Consider the following 23273-nt stretch of genomic DNA (forward strand, 5'->3'; position numbering starts at 1 on the left):
TCCATGACCCCCTCCTTGAGTTTGCTTTATTTGCTAGAGCGGCTCATAGAACTCAGGTAAACACTTTATTTACGTTTACCCATTTATTATAAAGGATATTACACAGGATACAGATGAAAAACCAGATGGAAGATATGTAAAGGGAGATGTTTGGAGAAGGGGTTCAGAGCTTCCATGTGCTCACTGGGGTGCCACACTTCAGGCACTTCCACATGTTCAGCTATCTGGAAGCTCTCTGAACCCTTCCTTTAGAGTTTTCATGAAGGCTTCATTCTGTACACACGATTGATTCAATCATTGACCGTTGGTGATCAATTCAGTCTTCAGTCACTCTGCCACCTGGGACTCAACCTTCAGTCCCTTTCCCCTTCCCACAGGTCTGTTCATGCCTTGGTCTTTCTAGTGACCAGCTTCCATCCTGAAGCTATTTAGGGGGCCCCAACCACCAATTGTATCATTAGCATATGAAAGACACTCATCACTCAGAGACTTTAAGAGTGTTTTTTAGGAGCTCTGTACCAGGAAACTGGGAGCAAAGATTAAATATGTATTTCTTACTGTAAATCACAATATCACACAGGGAAACCAGTTAAGAGGCTATTGCAAGTAATTCAAGCAGGAGATGATGGTGGTCACAGTAGAACAGTTGCAGTGAAAAGCAGTTAGATATAGAATATATTTATGAAAGTAGAGCTAATAGAATTTTCTCATGCAATTGATATATGGGGTGTAAGAGAAAGTGAAGAATCAAAGATGACTAAGATATTTTGGTTTGTAACTGGAAGGATGGAGTTGTCATTTTTCAAGATGGGGAAGACTGCAGGAAAATGAGGTTGTAAGTATGCTAGTAAGAGGATGTGGTGGGGGAAGCAGAATAAATAGTTCAATATTTGACTTGTTAGGATGAGATGCCATTAGACATCCAAGTTGGGAATAATGAGTAGGCAAACAAATATAGAGTTCAAGGGGAAGGTTGAGACTAGAGTTACACATTTTGAGGGTTAATCAGCATAGATGATGTATAAAGGCTTAATTAGCATAGATGATGTATAAAGGCCTAAGATAGGATGAAATCATAAGAGTGATTTATAGGTCAAAGAAAAGTAAGAAGATCCCTGAGTCACTCCAGTGTTTAGAGGTTGGGGAGATAAGGAGGAACTAGCAAAGGAGACTGAAAAGGAGCAGCCAGTGAGGTAGGACAAAAACATGGAAACTGGTATCCTGGAATCAAAGGAAGAGCTTGTAAACAATGTGCCAAATGTTGTTGCTCATGGTTCACAGAAGAGCAGGACCGAGAACTGACTTTTGATTTAGTGACATGAAAAGCAGTGGTGAACCTTACAGAGAGTGGCATCACCATCCACAGGGTTTTTCATGCCAGAAACCCTGGAAATCAACCTAAGTGTATTTGCCCTCATCCCATCTCTAGGCACTAAGTTCTGTAGATTCTACCTTCTCTTTCTTTTGTGAATCTTTTTTATTCCTGCTGCCACTTTATTTAAGTTCTCAACATTTTTCACCTGGATTATTGCAGTGGCATTCTGTCTGGCATTCTCTTTAATCTCTGCACATTGCTGCCACAGTGATTCTTTTTAAGAGGCTAATGTTTCCTTCTTTTATTTAAAATTTCTCTTATGGCTGTTTCTGTCTAGCATTCAGGATACTGTTCAAACCCCTTTACATAGAGTGTAATTTTCTTCATGATAGGCTACTTTCTGCTTTTCTAGCCTCATCTCCTACCACTCCCCTACCTTATGCTCTAGTCATGGCAAACTACTGTGGTTTCTGGAACGTGGCATGCTAACAGTTTACCTGAAATGACCTTCCTTTTCTTATTCTATCACATTTTCAAAGGTAGTTCCTGTTAACATGGAAAGTCTTTCTTGATTCTCCTTTTCCCACCTGGTATATATGCTTCTCTCAGTTTCCAGAAGTACTAGCTTACAGCCTGCCTTAAAATCATATTATCCTGTAATTATTCATAAGTGTGACTTTCTATCCCACTTGTCTGTAAATTCTTTTGTAGCATAAACAATGTATTTTTCCATTTTCTATTCTCATCCTGTAGACAGTGCCTAGCACCTAATAGGGACTCAGGTTTGAATGAGTGAATGAAACTCAGTCAGTACCATCAAGACATCTTAACACAGTTTGTTGAGAGTTTTTTGGTCATCTGAATGGTATTATGGGTCTGAAGGAGTTCTTGAAATTACCCAAGGAAAATATTATATACTATAAATCAAACTTGTATAACTGTGATATCCATCCATATCTAAAGGCAAAACAAATTTGCCTACTGAAGAGTAGTGCAGAGAGTGCTGAAAATTTAACAAACAGGTTAATTGGCAAATGCTGCAGCAAAGAGAGACAAATATCGATTAACTATATCATGTTCCAAGCCCCCAGTCAGGGATGTAGTCTCTCTTGGTACTCTCTCCCTGTAGATAACATCTACTCAGCAGCTTTCATGGAGAAATTTGCTGACTACTAGACTAGTTTGTATTGCCATACCACCTATACTTTTTTTTTTTAATAAAAATATCCATTCTATTTTAATGTTGTTTTCTGTGTTAGATACTGAACTCCAGGAGGTCAGGTGCTAGGCTGAATCCTCATTGCTGGGACCATAGAAGCATTCATAAATGTTAGGTGAATGAATGATTACATCATGATGGGCAGTCATAAAGAAATGAAAGTCCTATTTCCTATCTGTTTATATGCAAATATTTGATTATGTTATTCTCCTCAAAACTCTTCAGTTCCTTATTTCCTGCCGGACATTTTAACATTCAGGGTTACTTAGCTTGCTGAGGCTTTATTGTCAGCAGCAGTAACCAGCTCTGGCTAGCTTAGACAGGAAAGAAAGTATTAAAGGAGGATTGGGTAACTCACACAAAATGGATGGGACGTATAGAGAGTCAGGTTTGGAGACAAGTGGGAAGTAAGGGAGTTTTGAAAGTATAAACAGTCTGATCCAGATGCCACAGCTGCTGTTGAATTTCTCTTGCTAGACTACTACTGTGACTGCTCATTTAATCACACCCGCTGTTTGTTTCCCAGGATTCATTGGTTTATGTGGGAGTGTCTGATTGCTGAGTCTAGCTCTTGTACCTTTACACTGGCTACCATGGGTTTATGGAGAGGAAGAACCCATCTCTCCCTTTGGTTTTTGAAGTGGGAGGTGGAGCCCTGCATCCTTCAAAAACTCACAATGGACAATTCCACAAAACTTGGAAACAATTCCAGCAATTGCCAGGGTAATTGTATTTTTAAAATGAGATGTTGTGTGTTAGAAATGGATCATCAGTGCCATGAAGAAAAGTCAGCACAGAGACAGAGGACCTCTCAGCAACGCAGTCTTTACTTTCTGCAGAAAGGGCACTCCTCGCAGATGGAACAATGGTGAGAGCACACTTGAACAAAGGAAAAGCAACATATTTATCCCTTATGCATTTGGGTCGTCCTTACTGCTGTGTCCTGCATCCATTGGCTGGAGCTGGACCTCACGGTCTTAAACTGATACCCGATTTGCTAATAACCTAAAACTTTCCTAAATAGGTAAGTGCAAGGGAGAACAAAGAAGGAGAGGAAGTTGCTTATGAAAGGTTTAAGGAAGCAATAACATTTCCAAATAAGGAAGGGGCATAAGCTATGAGCTAGGACTTGCCTGGGCCTGTCCAGGCATGCCTGAGTAAGCCGAAGCAACTAACTGGGCTAAAGTGTAAGAACTAATAGTTGATAGGAGGCTTTAGAGTAAGAAGCTATCATTTCTGGTGTCTATTATTTTATTTTTAAACTAAGACGGGCTTTGAAGAGGAGCTTTTCTACTTTCTACATGTGTGTTAAGTACTTACAATGCCCGGCACTTAATATACATTCAATAAACAGTAGTCAGTGAAATACAGTATATAGTTTTTGGTCTAGTTTACCTTCTTAGCTGCCTCATTTCCTTCCAACATGAAAACTCCATAAATACAAAATGTGTATGCTGTTGTCCTTAAATATACCTTGTGATTTCCACCTCTGTCTTCTCCATATGCCACCTCTTTCTTTTCCATCTTTCTTTTATGGCTCTGTTCAAATCTTTGCTGCTTCTCAGTAAGAAAGAAGTGTTGGTCTATCTATTTATTATTCCTCTATGCCATCTAGTTTGGCACTTAGAATTTAAGGTTGTTTTCTTGGTATTTATATGTTATCTTTGATAAAGTAGTCTGCTAGAGGGCAAAGGGGACTGACTATTTTGGGGGAAAAGTGGTTTAGTAGAAGGAACATGAGGCTTGGAGTCAGAAATCCTTGGTTCCAGCTTAGCACTAGCTATTACTACTTGTGCGACCTTGGACAAGTTTCTGAATGTGTTCTTTTTATATAAAATGGAGATAATGCTATAGAATTTTGGTGAGGGTTAGATGAAATATGTATGTGAAGGAAAAGGCTGTGTAAACTGTATAACGTATGATTTTGTGTGTATCTTGTACCTAATGTCATGCCTTACACATAGGCTTAATGTATTAATGATAATGATTTTTTTAAACAGTGCTTTCAGATTTTCATGGCATCAAAAGACATAATTTGTTAATACATTTAAAAAATTGTAATCAGATTGTGATGAAAATGTTATAGCTGTCTTTTATTTTGTTCATGTGTAATTTAATATTCAGTGATTACTCTTGGTTCCAATAAAATGTTATATTGTTATATTTTATACTGTAGCATAATTTATTAGATTTCAAATTCCATCAGATTATTTTTGCTCAGTTAAAAAAAGAATATGATTTCTCTTGCAGATTTTGCCCCTAGAAACTAATTCTAAACAAAGTGATTTGAGAGGTTTCTGTTCAAAAGTGTATAATATGGGAATAAGTTCAGCTGGCAACCTTTTTTTAATCCTTAGATTAGTCTTAAGAGGGAGAAAATGTACAGAGATTTTAAAATGTAGTTCATTTTTCTGAATGGTCTTTTCTTTCATCTCTCCAACATCATAAAACTTGGTATTTCAGTGGAATATTGTGCATGAAAAGGCCCCAGGTGCAAAGTTGTGGCCCAACAGGTCTAATGAAAGATTACATAGGCTTTGCCTCTCTTGGTTTGGGAGACCTGTGTTTTTAGTTTGTTTTAGTTATGTGACTAGCTCTTCTTTAATTTTGCAGTGAAAGAAACGTTTCTCTAAACAATTTCATCAGTAAACAAATAAACTTTGATGAAAACTGTTTCTATAGGAGGTTATACTGGAATTTGACAAAACCAAGTTTTGTTAAGCAAATGTGTGACTTTTAAAAAGCAACTAAATGTTACACCTTACCAAGGAGTACTACAGTGTCTTAATCAGCTGGGTGATACCTTCCATTGGTTGGGTTAAACAACCAACGTTTATTTCTTGTAGTTCTGGAGGCTGGGAAGTCCAAGGTCAAGGTACTGGTAGATTCAGCTCCTAGTGAGGTCCCTTTACAGGCTTGTAGATGGCTGTCATCTTCCTTTGTCCTCAGATGATAGAGATTGAGAGAGCTGTGGTCTTTTTTCCTCATCTTATAAGGACACTAATCCCATCATAGGAGCTCCACCCTCATGACCTCACCTAAATCTGATTACCTCCCAAAGGCCCCTTCTCCAAATACCATCATACTGGGGGTTAGAGCTTCAACATAGGACATTTAGGGGGACACAAACATTCAGTTCATAACATTCAGGTGGCAAGTAAGCATATAAAAATGCGCAACATCATATATCAATAGAGAATTACAAATTACAACAACAATGACATATTACCACATACCTAGTAGGATGGTGAAAATCCAAAACTGACACCACCAAATGCTAAGGGAGGATGTGGAGCAATAGGAATTATGGTGGAATGCAAAATGGTACAGCTCCTTTGGAAGTCAGTTTGGCAGTTTCTTACAAAAGTAAACATACTCGGCTGGGCGCAGTGACTCACACCTGTAATCCCAGCACTTTGGGAGGCCAAGGCAGGTGGATCACAAGGTCAGGAGATCAAGACCAAAATAAGAGTTTAAGAGAAATAATGGGGCTGGGTGCAGTGGCTCATGCCTGTAATCCCAGCACTTTGGGAGGCCAAGGTGGGCGGATCATGAGATTAAGAGATAGACACCATCCTAGCTAACATGGCGAAACCCTGCCTCTACTAAAAATACAAAAATTAGCTGGGCATGGTGGTGCACTCCTGTAGTCCCAGCTACTCGGAAGGCTGAGGCAGGAGAATCACTTGAACCCAGGAGGCGGAGGTTGCAGTGATCCGAGATTGCACCACTGCACTCTGCCTGGTGACAGAGCGAGACTCCGTCTCAAAAAAAAAAAAAAAAAAGCAAACATACTCTTACTGTATGATCCAGCAATTGCATACCTTGTATTTACCCAAGTGGGTTGAAAAGTTATGTCCACACAAAAACCTGCACATGGATGTTTAACAGCTTTATTCATAATTTCAATAACTTGGAAGCAACCAAGATGTCCTTCAGTAGGTGAACAAATCAATAAACTGTGGCACATCCAGACAGTGGATGTTATTTATTGCTAAAAATAAATGAACTATGAACCCATGAAAAGACATAAAATCTTAAATGAGTATTACTAAGTGAAAGAAACCAATCTGAAAAGGGTACATACGGTATGATTTCATATATAACATTCTGGAAAATAAAAAACTATGAGGACAGTAAAAAGATCAGTCCTTTCCAGGGGTTAGCAGAGAGAGGGATAAATAGAGTACAGAGGTTTTTTAGGGCAGAGAGACTATTCCGTATGGTAACATAATGGTGGATACTCATTATATGTTTGTCAAAACCCATAGAATATGCACCAAGTGTGAACCCTAATGTGAACTGTGGGCTTTGGGTGATGGTGATGTGTCAATGTAGGTTCATTGATTGTAGCAAATGTACCACTGTGGTGTGAGATGTTGATAGTGGGGGAAGTTGTGTGTGTGTCAGAGGCAGAGGGTATATGGGAATTCTGTACTTTGTTCAGTTTTGCTGTGAACCTTAAACTATAAAAATTAGTCTATTTAAAAATGTTTATGGTGGAAAAAAAAAGGCTTTCAATTTAGCTATCAGGCCAGATCTTCTGACATCAACCAGTATACTGCAATTCAATTCTGACACTAACCACCCTGAAATAGTGTCAGACTCCACAGGTTCAAGGGCATGGTCCCCAACAAGACTGCCCCCACTTCAGACACCAGCTGCAAGTCAAGTTCCCAGGCCACTCATACTTGTCATACTTTGTCACTCATACAGTTGACAAAACTGGCTCCAAATCCAGGGGGTTCCCAAGACCATTCTCACTACCTCGCCGTAAGATTTCCCTCACTTCAGATGCCATTTGCAAGTTCAGGGATCTCCAGATCACCCATATTTCTGACCAACTGGCTATATATTCAGAGGGGGTCCTGGAAGACACATATAGCAAGGTCTCGAAGAGTCCTGAATGCAGAGCTTTTATGCCCTCTCCCTGTATACTTAGAGCACATTACCCTGCCAGCACATTAGTGGATTCACCAACCAGAAAGCTGTCCTTCACTTCAGTGTCTAGAGTTTCTGTTGAGACTTCATGATGTAGGCTTGATTGATTGAACACTCACTAATTGATTGAACTAAATTTTTAGCCCCACTTTCCTCCCAAGAGATTGGGCTGGGCCAGAGGTCCCCAATCACACAATTAGTCTTTCTGGTGACTAGCTGCTGTCCTGAGCCATTTTGTTAACATAAACCCTGGTGTGAATCAAGGGGCTTATGAATAACAAAGATACTTCTGTCACCTGGGAAATTCCAAGCATAAAGCTCCTTGTCGGGAACCCAAGACAAAGACAAATTCAGCACCAGGTGTTGAAAAAACAGTAGCTCTTGATAACCTAATTTTTTTCAAAAATATATCATGGAAAGCTGAGGTGACTGAAAAGTATTTAAGATTGAAAGATTTAAGAGGAAAAGCTGATTTATTGATCTCTGTTAATCTAGTATTTTAATAGTTTAGATATTTTAGCTATGTAAATATGCAGTTTTGAATTTTGTATGTATGATTTTATGCATAAATATATTTCTTTGATAAAAAGAAGAGACGACTTTACTTGGAAAGATCAGCCAGTAGAACAACAGAGGACCCTTTCCAGTTTTTACTACCTCACACTGTCAAACAGATGACCTTAAAAACAGTTTTTGTCTGAGCTCTAGGTCATTTCATTGGACTTAATTTTCCTTTTAATAGCAAGTCATTTCGGAGTGTTTTAGGATCCACTTTCTCAAAGGAAGTGCTTATATTTTTCTCTTGCAGATTGATTATACCGGAACAGAGCCTTCCAGTCCCTGTAATAAATGTTTATCTCCGGATGTGACACCTTGCATTTGTACCATTAACTTCACACTGGAAAAGTCATTTGAGGTCTGTGTTTCCAAGTAATGTGCTAGAAAAGCCATGCTTTGAAAATACTGACATTGTACTAAATGTCTTTTACAAGGCATTTTCCTTTTATAGAGAAGTCACTTTAATTTACTGGAGTTTATAGACTTTTGAGGAAGATCGTTTTATGTGTTTGGCTTTTGGATTTTGCTGTCTGGTAATTAAATACATTTATTTGAATGGTTTAGTTAGTACTTTGTAGACAAAATTTAAGACATTGTATTTTATCCTTTCAATAGATAATTTTATGACTGTACGAATCAATTTTTTATCAAGTTTTATATACTTGTATTTTTAAAATTATTGCTCAAATTGTTTTGCATACTTACAATACTAAAGCAAGATTTACTTTAGAAAATAATAATTCTCCCATTACTTAGTTGAATTATTTTTATGACATATGAAGCATTATAAAAAATGCAAACACTTATTAAAACCTTACTGATCATTTATGTTTTTATAAGTAGTTAGAAATCCATCTGTTTGCATTTACATTGTCATTCTGAGCACATGCTAACGGACATAAAGATTCAAAATAGGCATGTAAAGACCACTTTGTATTCTCCTGTGCCTGAAAATTGAGCTTAAAATAATTATTCTTAAGGGAGCAAAACTGCATTAATGCATGCCAACTTTTTAGATTTTCTGAACTTAAGATTTTCTAAAGGTAATGATGACTTTAATAGTCCCTAATAGTTGGTTGCCATCTAGTGGTTATAGATGCTCTTGCACTGACATAAAGGACAGGATAATGCTGCCTTTGAATAATACATCAAAACAAATTTTGTAGAAGACAAGTGTAATTATTTAACTTTGTTTCAGCAGAAAGAATATATATTTAAAGTATCTTTACAAGTTCATGATTTTTCAGTGTGATGGGCAGACAAGAAAGATGCAATAAATTCTGCTTTTGTCAGAACAGGCAGAATTGAAGAAACGAGGTAGTAGTGATATAGAAGCTCCATTAATTTTCTCTCCCATTCAAAAAACACTTCAGAACTTGTTTTTTGCAAAGCCAGTCAACCTCAAATTCATTCTCTTGTGGATTCTGTGTTTCTTCACAAGCTCAAACTTTGAATTGGACTAAACTCTTCAGGGAACTTCAAGTAGGTTATTTTGTCTGTGTTCATTCAAATAATCTCTTTTTCAGTTTACAGATTGAATTTACTGTACTGAATCTTGAGGTAATATTTCCTTTTAAAAAAGAATATTCATTGTCTCAATTTCTGTGATGTAATTTTGATATTCCCTCTCTTCTACAAGAAGGTTTCCATGTAAACATTTTCTTTATATAGAATGGGAAAATTTGCATGGTTTGACATTTGAAAGTCAAGCATTAAATAAATGATAGTGTATATAAAAATAGCAAATCAAATGAAGTCTACTTATAATGTTACTGAATTACTTTTAATTAAGGATAAGAATATAGAAAATAGAGGTAGCAACCAGAAAGGAGAAAATAGCTTAATGTTTGCTACTTCTAAAAATTTTAATCATTTAAGATGGCTTCTTAGCATCTTCTAAATAATTGTAATGTTTATAGGTTGCCCTTCTTTCCCAGGTTATTTCAAAGTTGACTGTATTAAATATATTAAAGTACTTTTCTTGATTATTATAAAGTGGCTTATTATCATAGAGATTCTACTAATTAGTAGTTCATGAACTCATAATATTATATAGTGTCCTCTTGAGGAATTTATTATATCCCAATTCAAGTTCAGAATTCACTTGGACAAAAAAAATGAAAGTTTCAGCTGCACGTGGTGCTACAAACCTGTAGTGCACACCTCCCAGCGTCTAGGGATAGAGGCAGTAGAACAGCTCAAGCCCAGGAATTAAGGGCCAGCCTGGGCAACATAGCAAGACTGTAGTCTCTGGGAGAAAAAAAAAGAAACAAGTTTGACCATTATCACTGTGAAAAGTTGATGCTAACTGGGTGAAGACCAGTTTGAATTAGAGAAAATTTTAAATTGAAGGTAGCTCAGAGTAGGCTAATAGATTCCTTGAAGATTCTTTTTTAATGTAAATAGTACTTCTTTGACGTCTTTAAGGATAGTTTTAAAGTTTACTTGTGGCTTTTTGTAACATACTTCCTTTAACCTTATTTACAGTTGTGCCATTTTAGATTGCTAAGTACTGGTGGAATTTACCCCGCTACCTATCACAAATTGTAAACTAATAAAAGTCCAAATTACATAGCTTTTATGTACACATGAAATAAGTTTATACAGAATAGTTTTTATATGAAAATTTTTTCCCTCTCTGTTTCTCTAGGGCAATGTGTTTATGTATTATGGACTGTCTAATTTCTATCAAAACCATCGTCGTTACGTGAAATCTCGAGATGATAGTCAACTAAATGGAGATTCTAGTGCTTTGCTTGTAAGTAAAATGATAAATATGAAAATATGATATCTGTAAAATAAGAATATGTAGTAACTGTTAAGTTAGAATCGTTAAGAGGAAATTAAAGTGTTGTCATTTATAGTTTGTATAGTGAGGATTTTTTTTTCCCCCGAGATGGAGTCTCACTTTGTCGCCCAGGCTGGAGTGCAGTGGCGCAGCCTCGGCTCACTGCAACCTCCACCCCCAGGTTCAGGCAATTCTGCCTCAGTCTCCCGAGTAGCTGGGATTACAGGCGTATACCACCACACCCAGCTAATTTTTGTATTTTTAGTGGAGACAGGGTTTCAACATGTTGGCCAGGCTGCTCTCGAACTCCTGACCTCATGATCCGCCCACCTCGGCCTCCCACAGTGCTGGGATTACAGGCATAAGCCACCATGCCTGGCCTGTATCATGAGGATTTTTAGTTAAAATATTTTTTCCTGGAATTTGCACAGATGCATTGATGCCCAGACTGATTTGGAAATTGGTGGACTAGGGGATCTTAGTTTCTTTACTGTTGTTCAGTTTTCCATATTAGTGGTTAGTGCCTATGTATTTTTTTTTTATTTTTTATTTTTTATTCATTTTTTTGGGACAGAGTCTCATTCTGTCGCCCAGACTGAAGTGCAGTGGCGCGACCTCAGCTCACTGCAGCCTCCACCTCCCGGGTTCAAGTGATTCTCCTGCCTTAGTCTCCTGAGTATCTGGGATTACAGGTGCGCATCACCAAGCCCGGCTAATTTTTGTATTTTTAGTAGAGATGGGGTTTCGCCATGCTGGCCAGACTGGTCTCAAACTCTGGACCTCAGGTGATCTGTCCTCCTCGGCCTTCCAAAGTGCTGGGATTACAGGTGTGAGCCACTGCGTCCGGCCCTAAGTATTTTATGTTACTGTTGCCAATGCAGCAAACATTCAGAGGCCCAGAGCAATTTAGGATTTCTTAGAATTAATGAATCTCTTAGAATACAATTTAGGACTATGTTGTGAGCAGCATGGGCCTCCTAAATGTAAAATATAACTGCTCTAGGTTATCCTGATTGGTTTTATTGCTGATCATCAGTTCCTGATGTGTGGGATTTTAAGCAATACAAGTCTACTTAAAGATTCCTTGGTATACACAGGGTTCTGGTTAGGCCTATGATATTTCGAATCTGTGTGGGGTTTATTCCATAGGATCCAATTTTTAGCACTCAAATCCAGAGAAGATGTTGTACTGTGAGATACACCGAGTTTCTAGACCTTTCTGAATGTGTTTTTTAGGGATTATAGATTGTGTGTGTTCCAAAACCCCAGAAATGGTGGCTGATTTACAATTATTTTGTTTACATATGTGCTCTGTTCACTGAGGGTAAAGAAAACTGAAACTGATTCTTTTCTTCCAAACTGTAAGCAAAGATTTTGGGCCACACCAGGAATTGATCAACTTTTTCTGTAAAGGGCCAGATATTATGTGTAAGGCCCTGTACAGTCTGGCATGAGCCTCATTATCTTATATACTATTTTTAATACACTAAACAAGGCCTGGCTGCCCTGGGCCTTGTTTGCTGCTCCCTAACCATGCATTGTGACACAAGTAATCTGCTCATCTTGCCATTTAGCATTTTATTTGCTTAGAATGTCATTTTTACTGTTTCCCTGGAGGTCTTCTCATCTCAAGGCCTGCTATTTTTCTAAGTGCCCTTCCATGCAAAAATGTGCTTCTTTACATATTTACTTCATTTGTTTTTTTGTTCCAAGTCACTACCACTTTTTGCTTGGATAAACAAATTGTGTCTCACATCATCCAATCCTGCTTCTTTCCAGGCCATTCTCATAGCAGCTATAGTGATGTTTTTAAAAAGCATAAATATCACTTCCCTACCTAAGATCTTTCAATGGTCATATTAGCACTTGTAGTAAAATCTCAGGATGATCTGAGCTATGCGTAATCCTCTTATCTCATCACATATCATCCTCCCTCTTGGCATGCTCCAGCTACATTCACCATTACCTTCACAGAAATAAGTTCTTGTTTAGTGGCATGTGGTGTTCTCTTTGCTTAAAACTCTCTTCTATACTGTAAGCTCATGAGGGCAGGGAGCATGACTTTCTTTAATCACTATTTACCAAGTGCCTGGCTCGTGCTTGCACATGGAAGGCATTTAATAAATATTTGCTGAATGAATATAGACATCTTCATCATGGCTCTTATTTCATGTGATAGTTGGTTTTGTAAGGGTCTGCTTCCTCTGTTACATTTTGAGTTGCTTAAAAATAGGGATTGTATTATTCTCGTTTTTCTGTTTTTAGCACCTAGTATGGCACATGCTACGTATTAGGTACTCATCAAATAGCTTCGTTTTTTTTTTTGTTTTGTTTTGTTTTGTTTTGTTTTGTTTTGTTTTGTTTTTTTTGAGATGGAGTCTCACCACTCTGTCGCCCAGGCTGGAGTGCAGTGGTGCGATCTCGGCTCACTGCAACCTCTGCCTCCCCGGTTCAAGCAATTCTCTGCCTCAGCCTCCCGAGTAGCTGGGATTACAGGCCCCCACCACCACGCCCGGCTACTTTTTGTATTTTTAGTAGAGACGTGGTTTCACCATATTGGCCAGGCTGGTCTTGAATTCCTGACCTCATGATCCACCAGCCTCAGCCTCCCAAAGTGCTAGGATTACAGGCGTGAGCCACTGTGCCCAGCTTGTTTTTGTTTTTTCTGAGACAGGGTTGACTTTGTCACCCAGGCTGGAGTGCAGTGGCACGATCTCCGCTCACTGCAACCTTTGCTTCCCAGACTTAAGCAAACCACCCGCCTCAGCCTCCCAAGTAGTTGGGACTAAAGGCACACGCCACCATGCCTGGCTAATTTTTTGTATTTTTGTAGAGATAGGATTTCGCCATGTTGCCCAGGCTTATCTTGAACACCTGGACTCAAGGGATCCTCCCGCCTTGCCCTTCCAAAGTGCTGAAATTAGGGGCGTGAGCCACCGCACCCGGCCCTCATCAAATAGCTTTTGTAAGCCACTTAATGCAAAGTACCTAGCATTGCTTAGTTTAGTACCTGACACATAGATAGTAAATACTATTTTCCTTTCTTTTAAAACTTCCTTAAGAATTTAGTGGCTAGCAGATATATTTGCCCTAATGTTAATAGCTTTATCAATACAGATGGTGTAGGGACCAACAAGCTGAGAAGTCAAATATTGAAGAGACTTTATGAGATACCTACCACAGACTTCCTTAGCCTTCTCTTATCTTTTCCATTCACACAAGTGCTTTTTTCCAATCTAGACATGGAGAATATAGATACAAGTCAAGGTTAGCTGGTAATGAAATAGTCCTAAGAGGTCTAATTAGGGTCTTCGTAATTTCAAATTGAGATTATCTTGGTATGTTTATGTGTTTTGAGACATGGCTTAATGTGGCGGGAGGGTCCCAGCTCAGACAGACACCTGACCTCAGACTTGATACGATCTCTAGTTGAATCCCATAACTGCCACACCTCTTTAAGATCCTCAGTAGGGACTAAGTCAAAACCAAATCTGGACCACAGGCAAATGTTCTGCCTTGTCAACATTTTTGTTTTTCTTGTATCAGGATGCACAGTTTAAAGATTGATATATTCTAGGAATCTGCACTAGACTCCTTCCTTCCTTTCTTACATACGGGATTTAACCCCAGATCACAAAATTTCAGATTGTATAGTTGGACATGTTTATTTTGTGAGGCCCAGTTAAATTAAAGGAATTGCCCAAGGAACTAGAACCTCTAGCCTCTTTAGTTCCGGTTTAAGATTTTCTTATTATATCACAACTGGATTGGCAATAGACCATTTCTTAATTTTTCTTGGGCAGAAAACCCTTTGTGTAATGTTTCTGTGATAAGAAAATCAAAAAGATGTTTATTTGATATATGCATATATGACAAAACATATGCAAGTAAAGGTTATATTAAAAAGGTAAGACAGTAATGTTCAGAATACATTTTGAATATTTAAATATGGTGTTATTTATAACCTAATTACATTACAGACGTATGTATTATAAGTGAGAAAAATATAGGTGTTGAATTCTTAATCAGTAATTTAGTGATAGCTCATAGTTCTCCCAAAGGCCTGGATAATAATTTCTCTCTTCTTTTCCTTCTAAAAACCAGAATCCCAGTAAGGAATGTGAGCCTTATCGAAGAAATGAAGACAAACCAATTGCTCCTTGTGGAGCTATTGCCAACAGCATGTTTAATGGTATGATATAGATACAAATATAGACATATATAATTAGGACAATTTGCATAATTTCATTACAGATTTGATAGTTTAGTAAACCTGAATGAAACTGAGAAACTCAGACATTTAAGACTAAACCGAGTACTGAATGGGGTATTATAATGCTTTGTGATTTTCTTTTGAGCATACTTACATTTTAGAATGGATTTCTGTCTCTGAGAAGAAAGAAGCAGAAACATTCTGCTAATCTTATTTGATATAACTTAAAATAAAAGTCAGGCTGACCTTCCCACTGACTTTATTTTTATCATTGAAAAGGAGCTATAGTTGATCATTTAGAGCAGCACTATCTGATAGAAATATAATGTGAGCTATAAATACAAGTCCTGTAGGTAATTTTAAATTTTCTTTCTTTTTTTTTTTTTTTCTTTTTCTTTTTTTGAGATGGAGCATCGTTCTGTCGCCCAGGCTGGAGTGCAGTGGCGCGATCTCGGCTCACTGCAACCTCTGCTCCCCAGGTTCAAGCATTTCTCTTGCCTCACCTTCCCCAGTAACTGGGATTACAGGCGCCCGCCACCACGCCTGGCTTTTTTTTTTTGTATTTTTAGTAGAGACGGGGTTTCACCGTATTGGTCAGGCTGGTCTTGTATTCCTGACCTCATGATCCACCCACTTCGGCCTCCCAAGGTGCTGGGATTACAGGTGTGAGCCACTGCGCCTGGCCTGATAATTTTAAATTTTCTAATAGTCATATTTAAAACTGAAAAGAAACAAGTGAAATTAATTTTAGTAATATATTTTATGTAACACAGTATATCCAAGATACTGTTATTTCAGCATATAATACTATATAAAAGTTGAGATACTTCATATTCTAATTTTTTATACTAAGTCTTTGATATCTGATGTGTATTGTACACTTACAGAACATACTCATTTGGACCAACCACATTTCAAAGACTCAGTAGCCCTGTGTGCCTAGTGGCTGTTGTATGAGACAGTGCAGACAGAGAAATGGATAAGCAAGAAGCTATTAGGGATGCATTATTGGAGGGAAGGAAAGGCAGATTTACCTTGCAATTATAGTTGGGTTAATATTAAAACATTTGATCTTACTGCATGTCAGCTAGCCTATGGGTAAGTGAATTAGAACTCTGTTAAGGGAAGAGAAGTCCATCTAGAATTACAAAGTTACCATAGTTAATCCACATAGGAATAAAGAACAAATGTGAATCATATGCCTACTCTGTCACAACCACTTTTGGAAGCAAATACCAGGTCCTTATTTCTCATAGAGTTAAGCAGATGCTACGAGTTTTCAAGAGATAATTAGTAATGTCTTTCTTTGCTTGTGTTTAGATACATTAGAATTGTTTCTTATTGGCAATGATTCTTATCCTATACCTATCGCTTTGAAAAAGAAAGGTATTGCTTGGTGGACAGATAAAAATGTGAAATTCAGAAATCCTCCTGGAGGAGACAACCTGGAAGAACGATTTAAAGGTAAAACATTACTAGTATCCCTTAAAAAATTAAACCAGGAGTTTTAATGAAGTATTTTAAATTTTCTATCTTCAGAATCTTAAAGTTCATGCTTTGAAAAACACAATTTTTCTTTCCTCAGCTTCATACTAAGTTAGGTAAATGTTCTAATGTACTAAAATTCTAAAGGAAATGTATACTTTTAATTATGAATTCAGTTTCTGTGGCGTCTTATAAGCATTTCAGCTATATTTTAAAATTGCAGCAAAGCTTCTTTTGAATAAATCCCTATTTATTATCCAAATTTATTTGTTTCTCTGCCACTTTAATTAAACAATGTAATATTTTGTCTCCTTATCCCTTCCCCACTCCTTTTAAGGTACAACAAAGCCTGTGAACTGGCCTAAACCAGTTTACATGCTGGATTCTGACCCAGATAATAATGGATTCATAAATGAGGATTTTATTGTTTGGATGCGTACTGCAGCATTACCTACGTTTCGCAAGTTGTATCGTCTTATAGAAAGGAAAAGTGATTTACACCCAACATTACCAGCTGGACGATACTCTTTGAATGTCACATACAGTATCCTTTTTTGGCTGGGTATACAGATTCATAGAGCTTGAAAGGAGTTGAGTCCAACCTTATATCCATTATGTGGCATGTTACCTTGTGCTTTAGTTTTGGTGTCTGCATTTTTACAAAAGTATGTGTGGTATATGTGAGGATGTATTTTTAAATTTATATCTTCTAGAAATGTTTTCAATTCACATATACTTGGTACTGGGGTTTGAAGCATATTGTTTGGTAAAATTACTTAAAATGTAGGTGCTTGATTTATTAACAAGCTAGGTATTTTTACAAGGGAGATTGTAATTGGGCTTAATGTAAAGGCCAATGAGAGTACCTAAAATTGGGTGTTGAGTGGTACTGGGCTGTTTTAATATATATATTTTAGATATTAAAAATCAATGGACCAAGTTTTTGAAACTAAATCCACATTGGAGCAGTTTTGGACAGACAGACCCAGTTCAAGTGCTGGTAGAAAGAACATTATCCTGAGGAGATAGTCAAACTAGAGAGTAGCTCTGTTAAAATTAGTATCCAGAAAATCTCTAGAGAGTAAGGGCAAATTTAGCAACCTGTAGCCTAAGGCACAATGAAGGGAAGTCTGTGAAGCACTGAGGAATTCTTAGTTGATAGATGATTTCCATACAGGAATTCTGCAGCAGGGTCCCAGCTTTGAAAGAACTATCTAAAGGAATGCATATGATATGTGGCAGATTGAGAAACTTGATAAGACAGGAATTTGGACCTGCAAAACATCAAGGGTTAATTATCAAAATTGTGCATAAGGTGAGAACTAAAGACTAGAATGAAGGCAGAAGCCTGTTTATTTAGGTTTGGGAGACTAGAGAGAGACTAGCATGGGTAATTTGATACTGTGTCCCACAGAATGTTGGGTTAGCTAGAGGTCTTAAAATCTTTCCTGCCTTAGTTTAGGGTTGATTTAAGAAGTTAGCAGAACTGAACCTGCCATTGGGAGTTAGGGACCCATAGGGACCCATCTGTGGGGATGGAGAGTTGAAGAAACTAGAGAAACAGATAGGGCCCAACCCTAGATTCAAAAGATGCTTTTGAAAAAGTTGTAAGCTTTTTGCATGGAGAGTTGGTTCTCTTCTTTGCTACCTTACCTCTTGCAAAATTCTACAACTGGTCCATGTAGATAATTCATCTAGCATGCTGGTGCCCTATTTCCTAAATCTCCTGAACAGCCCACCCTTCACTTCCACTGTTAGCTATCAGCTGTGTCACAGAGTGAGTTTTTCCATTGCTCCAAATCACCAAGTTAAAACTTTATTATCATGCTTTTTGATCTTTTGCTCAGAGCCTTTTCATAGTCTCATAACTACACTCTTGATACATGTGTTCTTTGAGCTCACAGATACTTGTAGTCCCTGATTTTTCCATTTTCTCCTGGTCTGTCAGTCTCATTGTGTGGGCTTCATTGTTCACTTGAAGTATTTTTTTCACATTGCATTCCTTTGAGGACTTTTGCCCCTTCCATGTAATGAGAGCAAAAGCACCCGAGAAACTACATAACCTTTACATTTATTTGTTTTGGTAAAATATTTTGGCTTTTACTACTAACATTTAATTTGCTAAATCAGTCTTTCAAGATAATACTTTGTGTGTGTGTGTGATTTAGAACACAGGAGTAAGGTACCTGTATATCCTAGAATTACACAAATGAATTACCAACCATTAAATGGCAACTTTTAAAATTGTATTTTAAACATCAAGTAACCAGAGATGGAAAAATCTTCCTATACCCTCTTCAGATTACCCTGTACATTATTTTGATGGACGAAAACGGATGATCTTGAGTACTATTTCATGGATGGGAGGAAAAAATCCATTTTTGGGGATTGCTTACATCGCTGTTGGATCCATCTCCTTCCTTCTGGGAGTTGTACTGCTAGTAATTAATCATAAATATAGAAACAGTAGTAATACAGCTGACATCACCATTTAATTTTATATTATGAAAGCAAATCATCTGCATGTGCATCAAGGCCAGTCCTATTGAACCTAGCTTTCGAATGCTGATGTCTGGTTAGTATGTCATTTTGAAGTTGGCACATAAGTTTTCTAAAAAAAAGCAGTCTTCGTTGTTTGCTTCTTCCCTATGGATGACTTCTGAAAATATATGACGGGTATAAAAAAGTTAGCTATATTGATCATATCAACACTGTAACTGCTGAAATGGCATTCTAATGTTTGCTTTTTATTCGGACAGGCCACATGATGCATAGAGCCTCTTTCATGTGACTTGTGTCTACTGCTTAAATCTTTACACTGTGTTGATGATATTATATTGACCTATGATGCTGTATATGTGTATGTATTTTGTGGAGAAAGGGATTACAAGATGTATGAGTATAATGACTTGCTAACCTTTCAGGATTCAGAGAAAGATGAAGAAAGACCATATCTAAATAATACACTTCATCATTTTCATGTGTATAAATGCTTAAAGTACCATCTTTGTTGAGGTGGTTCATGTATCCAGTTTATCCAGTACAGTTATTTGTCAAGCTTAGCTTTGATTTCAAAGGACATGCTTACCTTGTCTGGCATAAGAATTAACGCTCATGTCTGCAGTGGTTGGGTAGGTCCTGCTTAGGAGAATTAAAAAATTCCTCTTTCCGTTTGGTTGAATGTTGCAGTCAGGAACCTCAACTCACTTGGAATGTTTTTATATGTAATCATTTCCCTTGAAGCTTATACTTTATAAGGGAAGAAAGAATTCAGGTGATATGGGAAAACTGCTTGGCAGACCTTCATCTTCTGCCTCAACTGTAAACCACATGTAAATGCTTAATGGAGACTGTTTTCATTCTTGTGATATTTAACATTCAGAAAATTACTTCAGCTTTGGAAATACCTCAGGCTGTTTTTATTTTGCAGGTAAGTGTTTTGACTTAAGTACTAATATTCCAGAAATTTTTGAAAGCAGTAACCTTAATTTCCTATGTATTTCATTTCTACTTTTGCATATAGGTCAAATAGCAATGTGTATGCACATTCTCTTTAGTTAAGGCACCAGTTGTTTTGGTTGGTTTTCCTAAGACATACTTTAAAAAGATGTTCTATAAATTTCCTAATTAAATTATGGAGATTTTGGAGTATGTACATGATAAATTATAATATGTATATGGTTGAAGTTATTTTATTTTTTACTAACTGGAATTATTTTAATATTCCTTATTGAATAAATGCTGTAACTTGTTTGCTTTGGAACTTATTCTTAAAGTTCTAGTTAAAAATAATTTTTCCACATGCATGAAAATATGTATTAATCAGAGGTGGCTTAATTACATTGAAATTGCTTTTTTGTTGTTTTTTTTTTTACTGAAATAACTCATGTTCGTGTAGAAGAATGCCTGTTTATTCAGAGTTTATATTTTCCTTCAGTTATATTTTAAATCAAAAGGTCTGGGTAATGTATACTTTTGAGTAATATATACTTTTTTTAAAAAACAATGTAATGGTTAATAGTAGAAATGTGCCACACTTTTCAAGTTTTATATAACATATGAAATTCAGTTAAAAGCATGTGTATTTCATAATGACTTTTAACTGGTAAAAATATTACTTGCACGAAGTACTTGATGTATGGTTATCCTGAAATTTCGGAGTATTTGGTGTGTTCTTTGTCTAAAAATAGTCTGTTTTGTCAGTCCTTCAGAATGTTATTTATTCTGAAAATTGTCCCTCTTGCACTTGGCAGTTTATTTTCTGGGATACATTGTTGGGGGAGAGGGGTTTCTGCCAGTCTTTCCAGATTGAGTCTGTGCTGTTTAAGGAGGACTACCATCCTGCAACTGTTTTTCTAATTGGGGCACAGAGGATGTCGCTAAAGAAAAGTTGAAGAGCCCTTTCAGCACTTTCTCATCTGTGGAGAAGATGGAATCTTAAAATACATTTGGAATTTTATCTGTTTTACAAGTACATTGATGGCCTAAGTTCCTCCTGTTTTCTGCTGTTCGATCTCTAAGGAACTCCTGTTGCTAAATATGAAGAGTATGGAACATTCATATGGTCTCTGTGAAGCATGGGGGGAGGGAAGACATTTCTTTTTCTTATAGGCTTTATGCTCAAATGTCATAGTCACCTTTCAAAGAATCGTGTTGCATTTTAAATGCACCCAGCTTAAGTAGAAGACATTGAAGGATGCATTAATTTTCAGGAACTATTTTGAATTATGAAAAGATTCCCAATTGAAAAACTTATTCAATAAGTAAAAACTAAGAAATTTCATTGAAATCATAAGGCAGTTTAAGCATAAATTGATAAAAATAGCTGTGTACTACTAATTAATAGAAAATCATTCAACCAAGAGAAGAGTCAAGTGAATATCATCTGTTTATTGGCTAGTGAGTTTCTTTGTAACGTTGATTTTATTAAATCATAATATTTGGTTAGTATGTCCTATGTTAATAAAAATGAACAAAATTAATTTTGCTATGTTCGGGTGTCTTGATAAAATAACAATGCCCCAGTGTTGTTGCTTACGTTTAGCACTAAATTTTAACACAGGGTCAGTGAGTCCAGGTTTTAACTTCTTCATGCCTGGATGGGATAAAATGTAATTCATTGTTAAATTAATTCATATTTGTATTTATTAATCACTGTGACAACATTGACCATTTTTTCTTACCAGGAAGTGTTAGGATTATCATCTGAGTTACAGTTAGACTGGCTAAGTGTGGTATTAGATCAAGGGGAATGTCCAGTAAACAGAGAGGTAAGGATGATGAAAATAATGAAGTGGGGTACACAGGAAAAACCTGACTAGTGAGGAGGAGCAGCTGAGAGATAGGGTCAGTGAATGTGGTTCAGCCTGCTACCTCTCCTGTCTTCATAGAACCATTGCCTTAGAATTATTGTATGACAGTTTTTTTGTTGGTTAAGCTGTAAAGTTTTGTTCTTTGTGAACGTGGGTATTTTGACAGGAGGGTGGAGGGAGTAAGGAACTGCTCCTTTTACAAGAATTTTGATGCATAAGTGTCTGTTGTAGGGTTTGGATGATCTGGTAAAGTGTTTAGAACCCCTTTTTATCCCATGCACCGTTCAGTAAACATAAAAATCACAATTCTGCTAATGTCATTTGGAACTTCAAAATAAATATCTTGTCTAAAAACAAATCAGACCATGGTGGCCTTATTTCCTTTTATATATCTATAAAATTTATCAAAGTAACGTGTACACAGTTTTAAAAAATAAAATAGTAAGTTCTAAAGGCTTTATGTAAAAAATAGTAGTCTCTGCCTGAACTTTCCTTCCCTCCCAGAGGCAATCACTGTGACTCCAAAAGTTGTTTCTTCTGTTACCTTAGTGTATCTAAATAGTATGGCTATTCTGTTTTTTTTTTTTTTTTTGAGACGGAGTCTCGCTGTGTCGCCCAGGCTGGAGTGCAGTGGCGCAATCTCGGCTCACTGCAAGCTCTGCCTCCCGGGTTCACGCCATTCTCCTGCCTCAGCCTCTCCGAGTAGCTGGGACTACAGGCGCCCGCCACCACGCCCGGCTAATTTTTTGTATTTTTTAGTAGAGACGGGGTTTCACCGTGGTCTCGATCTCCTGACCTCGTGATCCGCCCGCCTCGGCCTCCCAAAGTGCTGGGATTACAAGCGTGAGCCACCGCACCCGGCCTTATTCTGTTGCTTGATGTAACAGTTTTAGACATTATTGTCTTCTCAGTAATGCTACATGATGATTTAGCTCTCTAACACACATACTTTGCCTTCTATTATGTAGTTATATCAAAATATTTAGTAAATGCATTAGCTGTTATTTAATTATGACTGTATATTGTATACTCTAGGGCAAATGTAATATGATTTTCTTTTGCATAATTTTATTTTTCCTGGAATTAATAATTGCCTCATTTTAAACATTTACATAACTTTCTACAAATTTACCTTAAAAATTTTCCAACTTCTCTGTCAGGTCTGTCATGTTCCCATCACTGGTTTGAAAGGTTTTTGTACCCAAATATCAGATAATGTCCCTGTTTTTAACTAGAGATGTCTCTGCTGCAGTTATCCTTCTGTGCCAGTCTGTATGGTTACTCTCTTGGTGTACTATATGGTGATGATCCCATGACCTCCCTTTGTCATCCTGTGTTGGACTTACCATTTCCTAGTTTACTTTGTTTACTAGAGCACTTCCTAAAACACTTATAGCTTGCTAAGAAATAGTATATGAAAGTTAAATGTTTTGAGTTCTTAA

General features: G+C 37.1%; 1 protein-coding gene across 1 annotated transcript in view; it reads left to right on the forward strand.

Moving 5' to 3' along the window:
- TMEM30A (transmembrane protein 30A) overlaps window positions 1–22192 on the forward strand; it is a 31163-nt gene extending 8971 nt beyond the window's left edge. Inside the window, exons 2-7 of the mRNA XM_032153015.2 lie at window positions 8284–8391; window positions 10684–10791; window positions 14926–15013; window positions 16355–16498; window positions 16857–17063; window positions 18821–22192. Of these exons, the coding sequence (XP_032008906.1) occupies window positions 8284–8391; window positions 10684–10791; window positions 14926–15013; window positions 16355–16498; window positions 16857–17063; window positions 18821–19014 (849 nt within the window). The 3' untranslated portion in view covers window positions 19015–22192. The remainder of the gene's footprint in view (window positions 1–8283; window positions 8392–10683; window positions 10792–14925; window positions 15014–16354; window positions 16499–16856; window positions 17064–18820) is intronic.
- The last annotated feature ends 1081 nt before the right edge of the window (window positions 22193–23273 follow it).

Source organism: Hylobates moloch, unplaced genomic scaffold (assembly GCF_009828535.3).
Source record: "Hylobates moloch isolate HMO894 unplaced genomic scaffold, HMol_V3 SCAFFOLD_2, whole genome shotgun sequence".
Lineage (NCBI taxonomy): Eukaryota > Metazoa > Chordata > Mammalia > Primates > Hylobatidae > Hylobates > Hylobates moloch.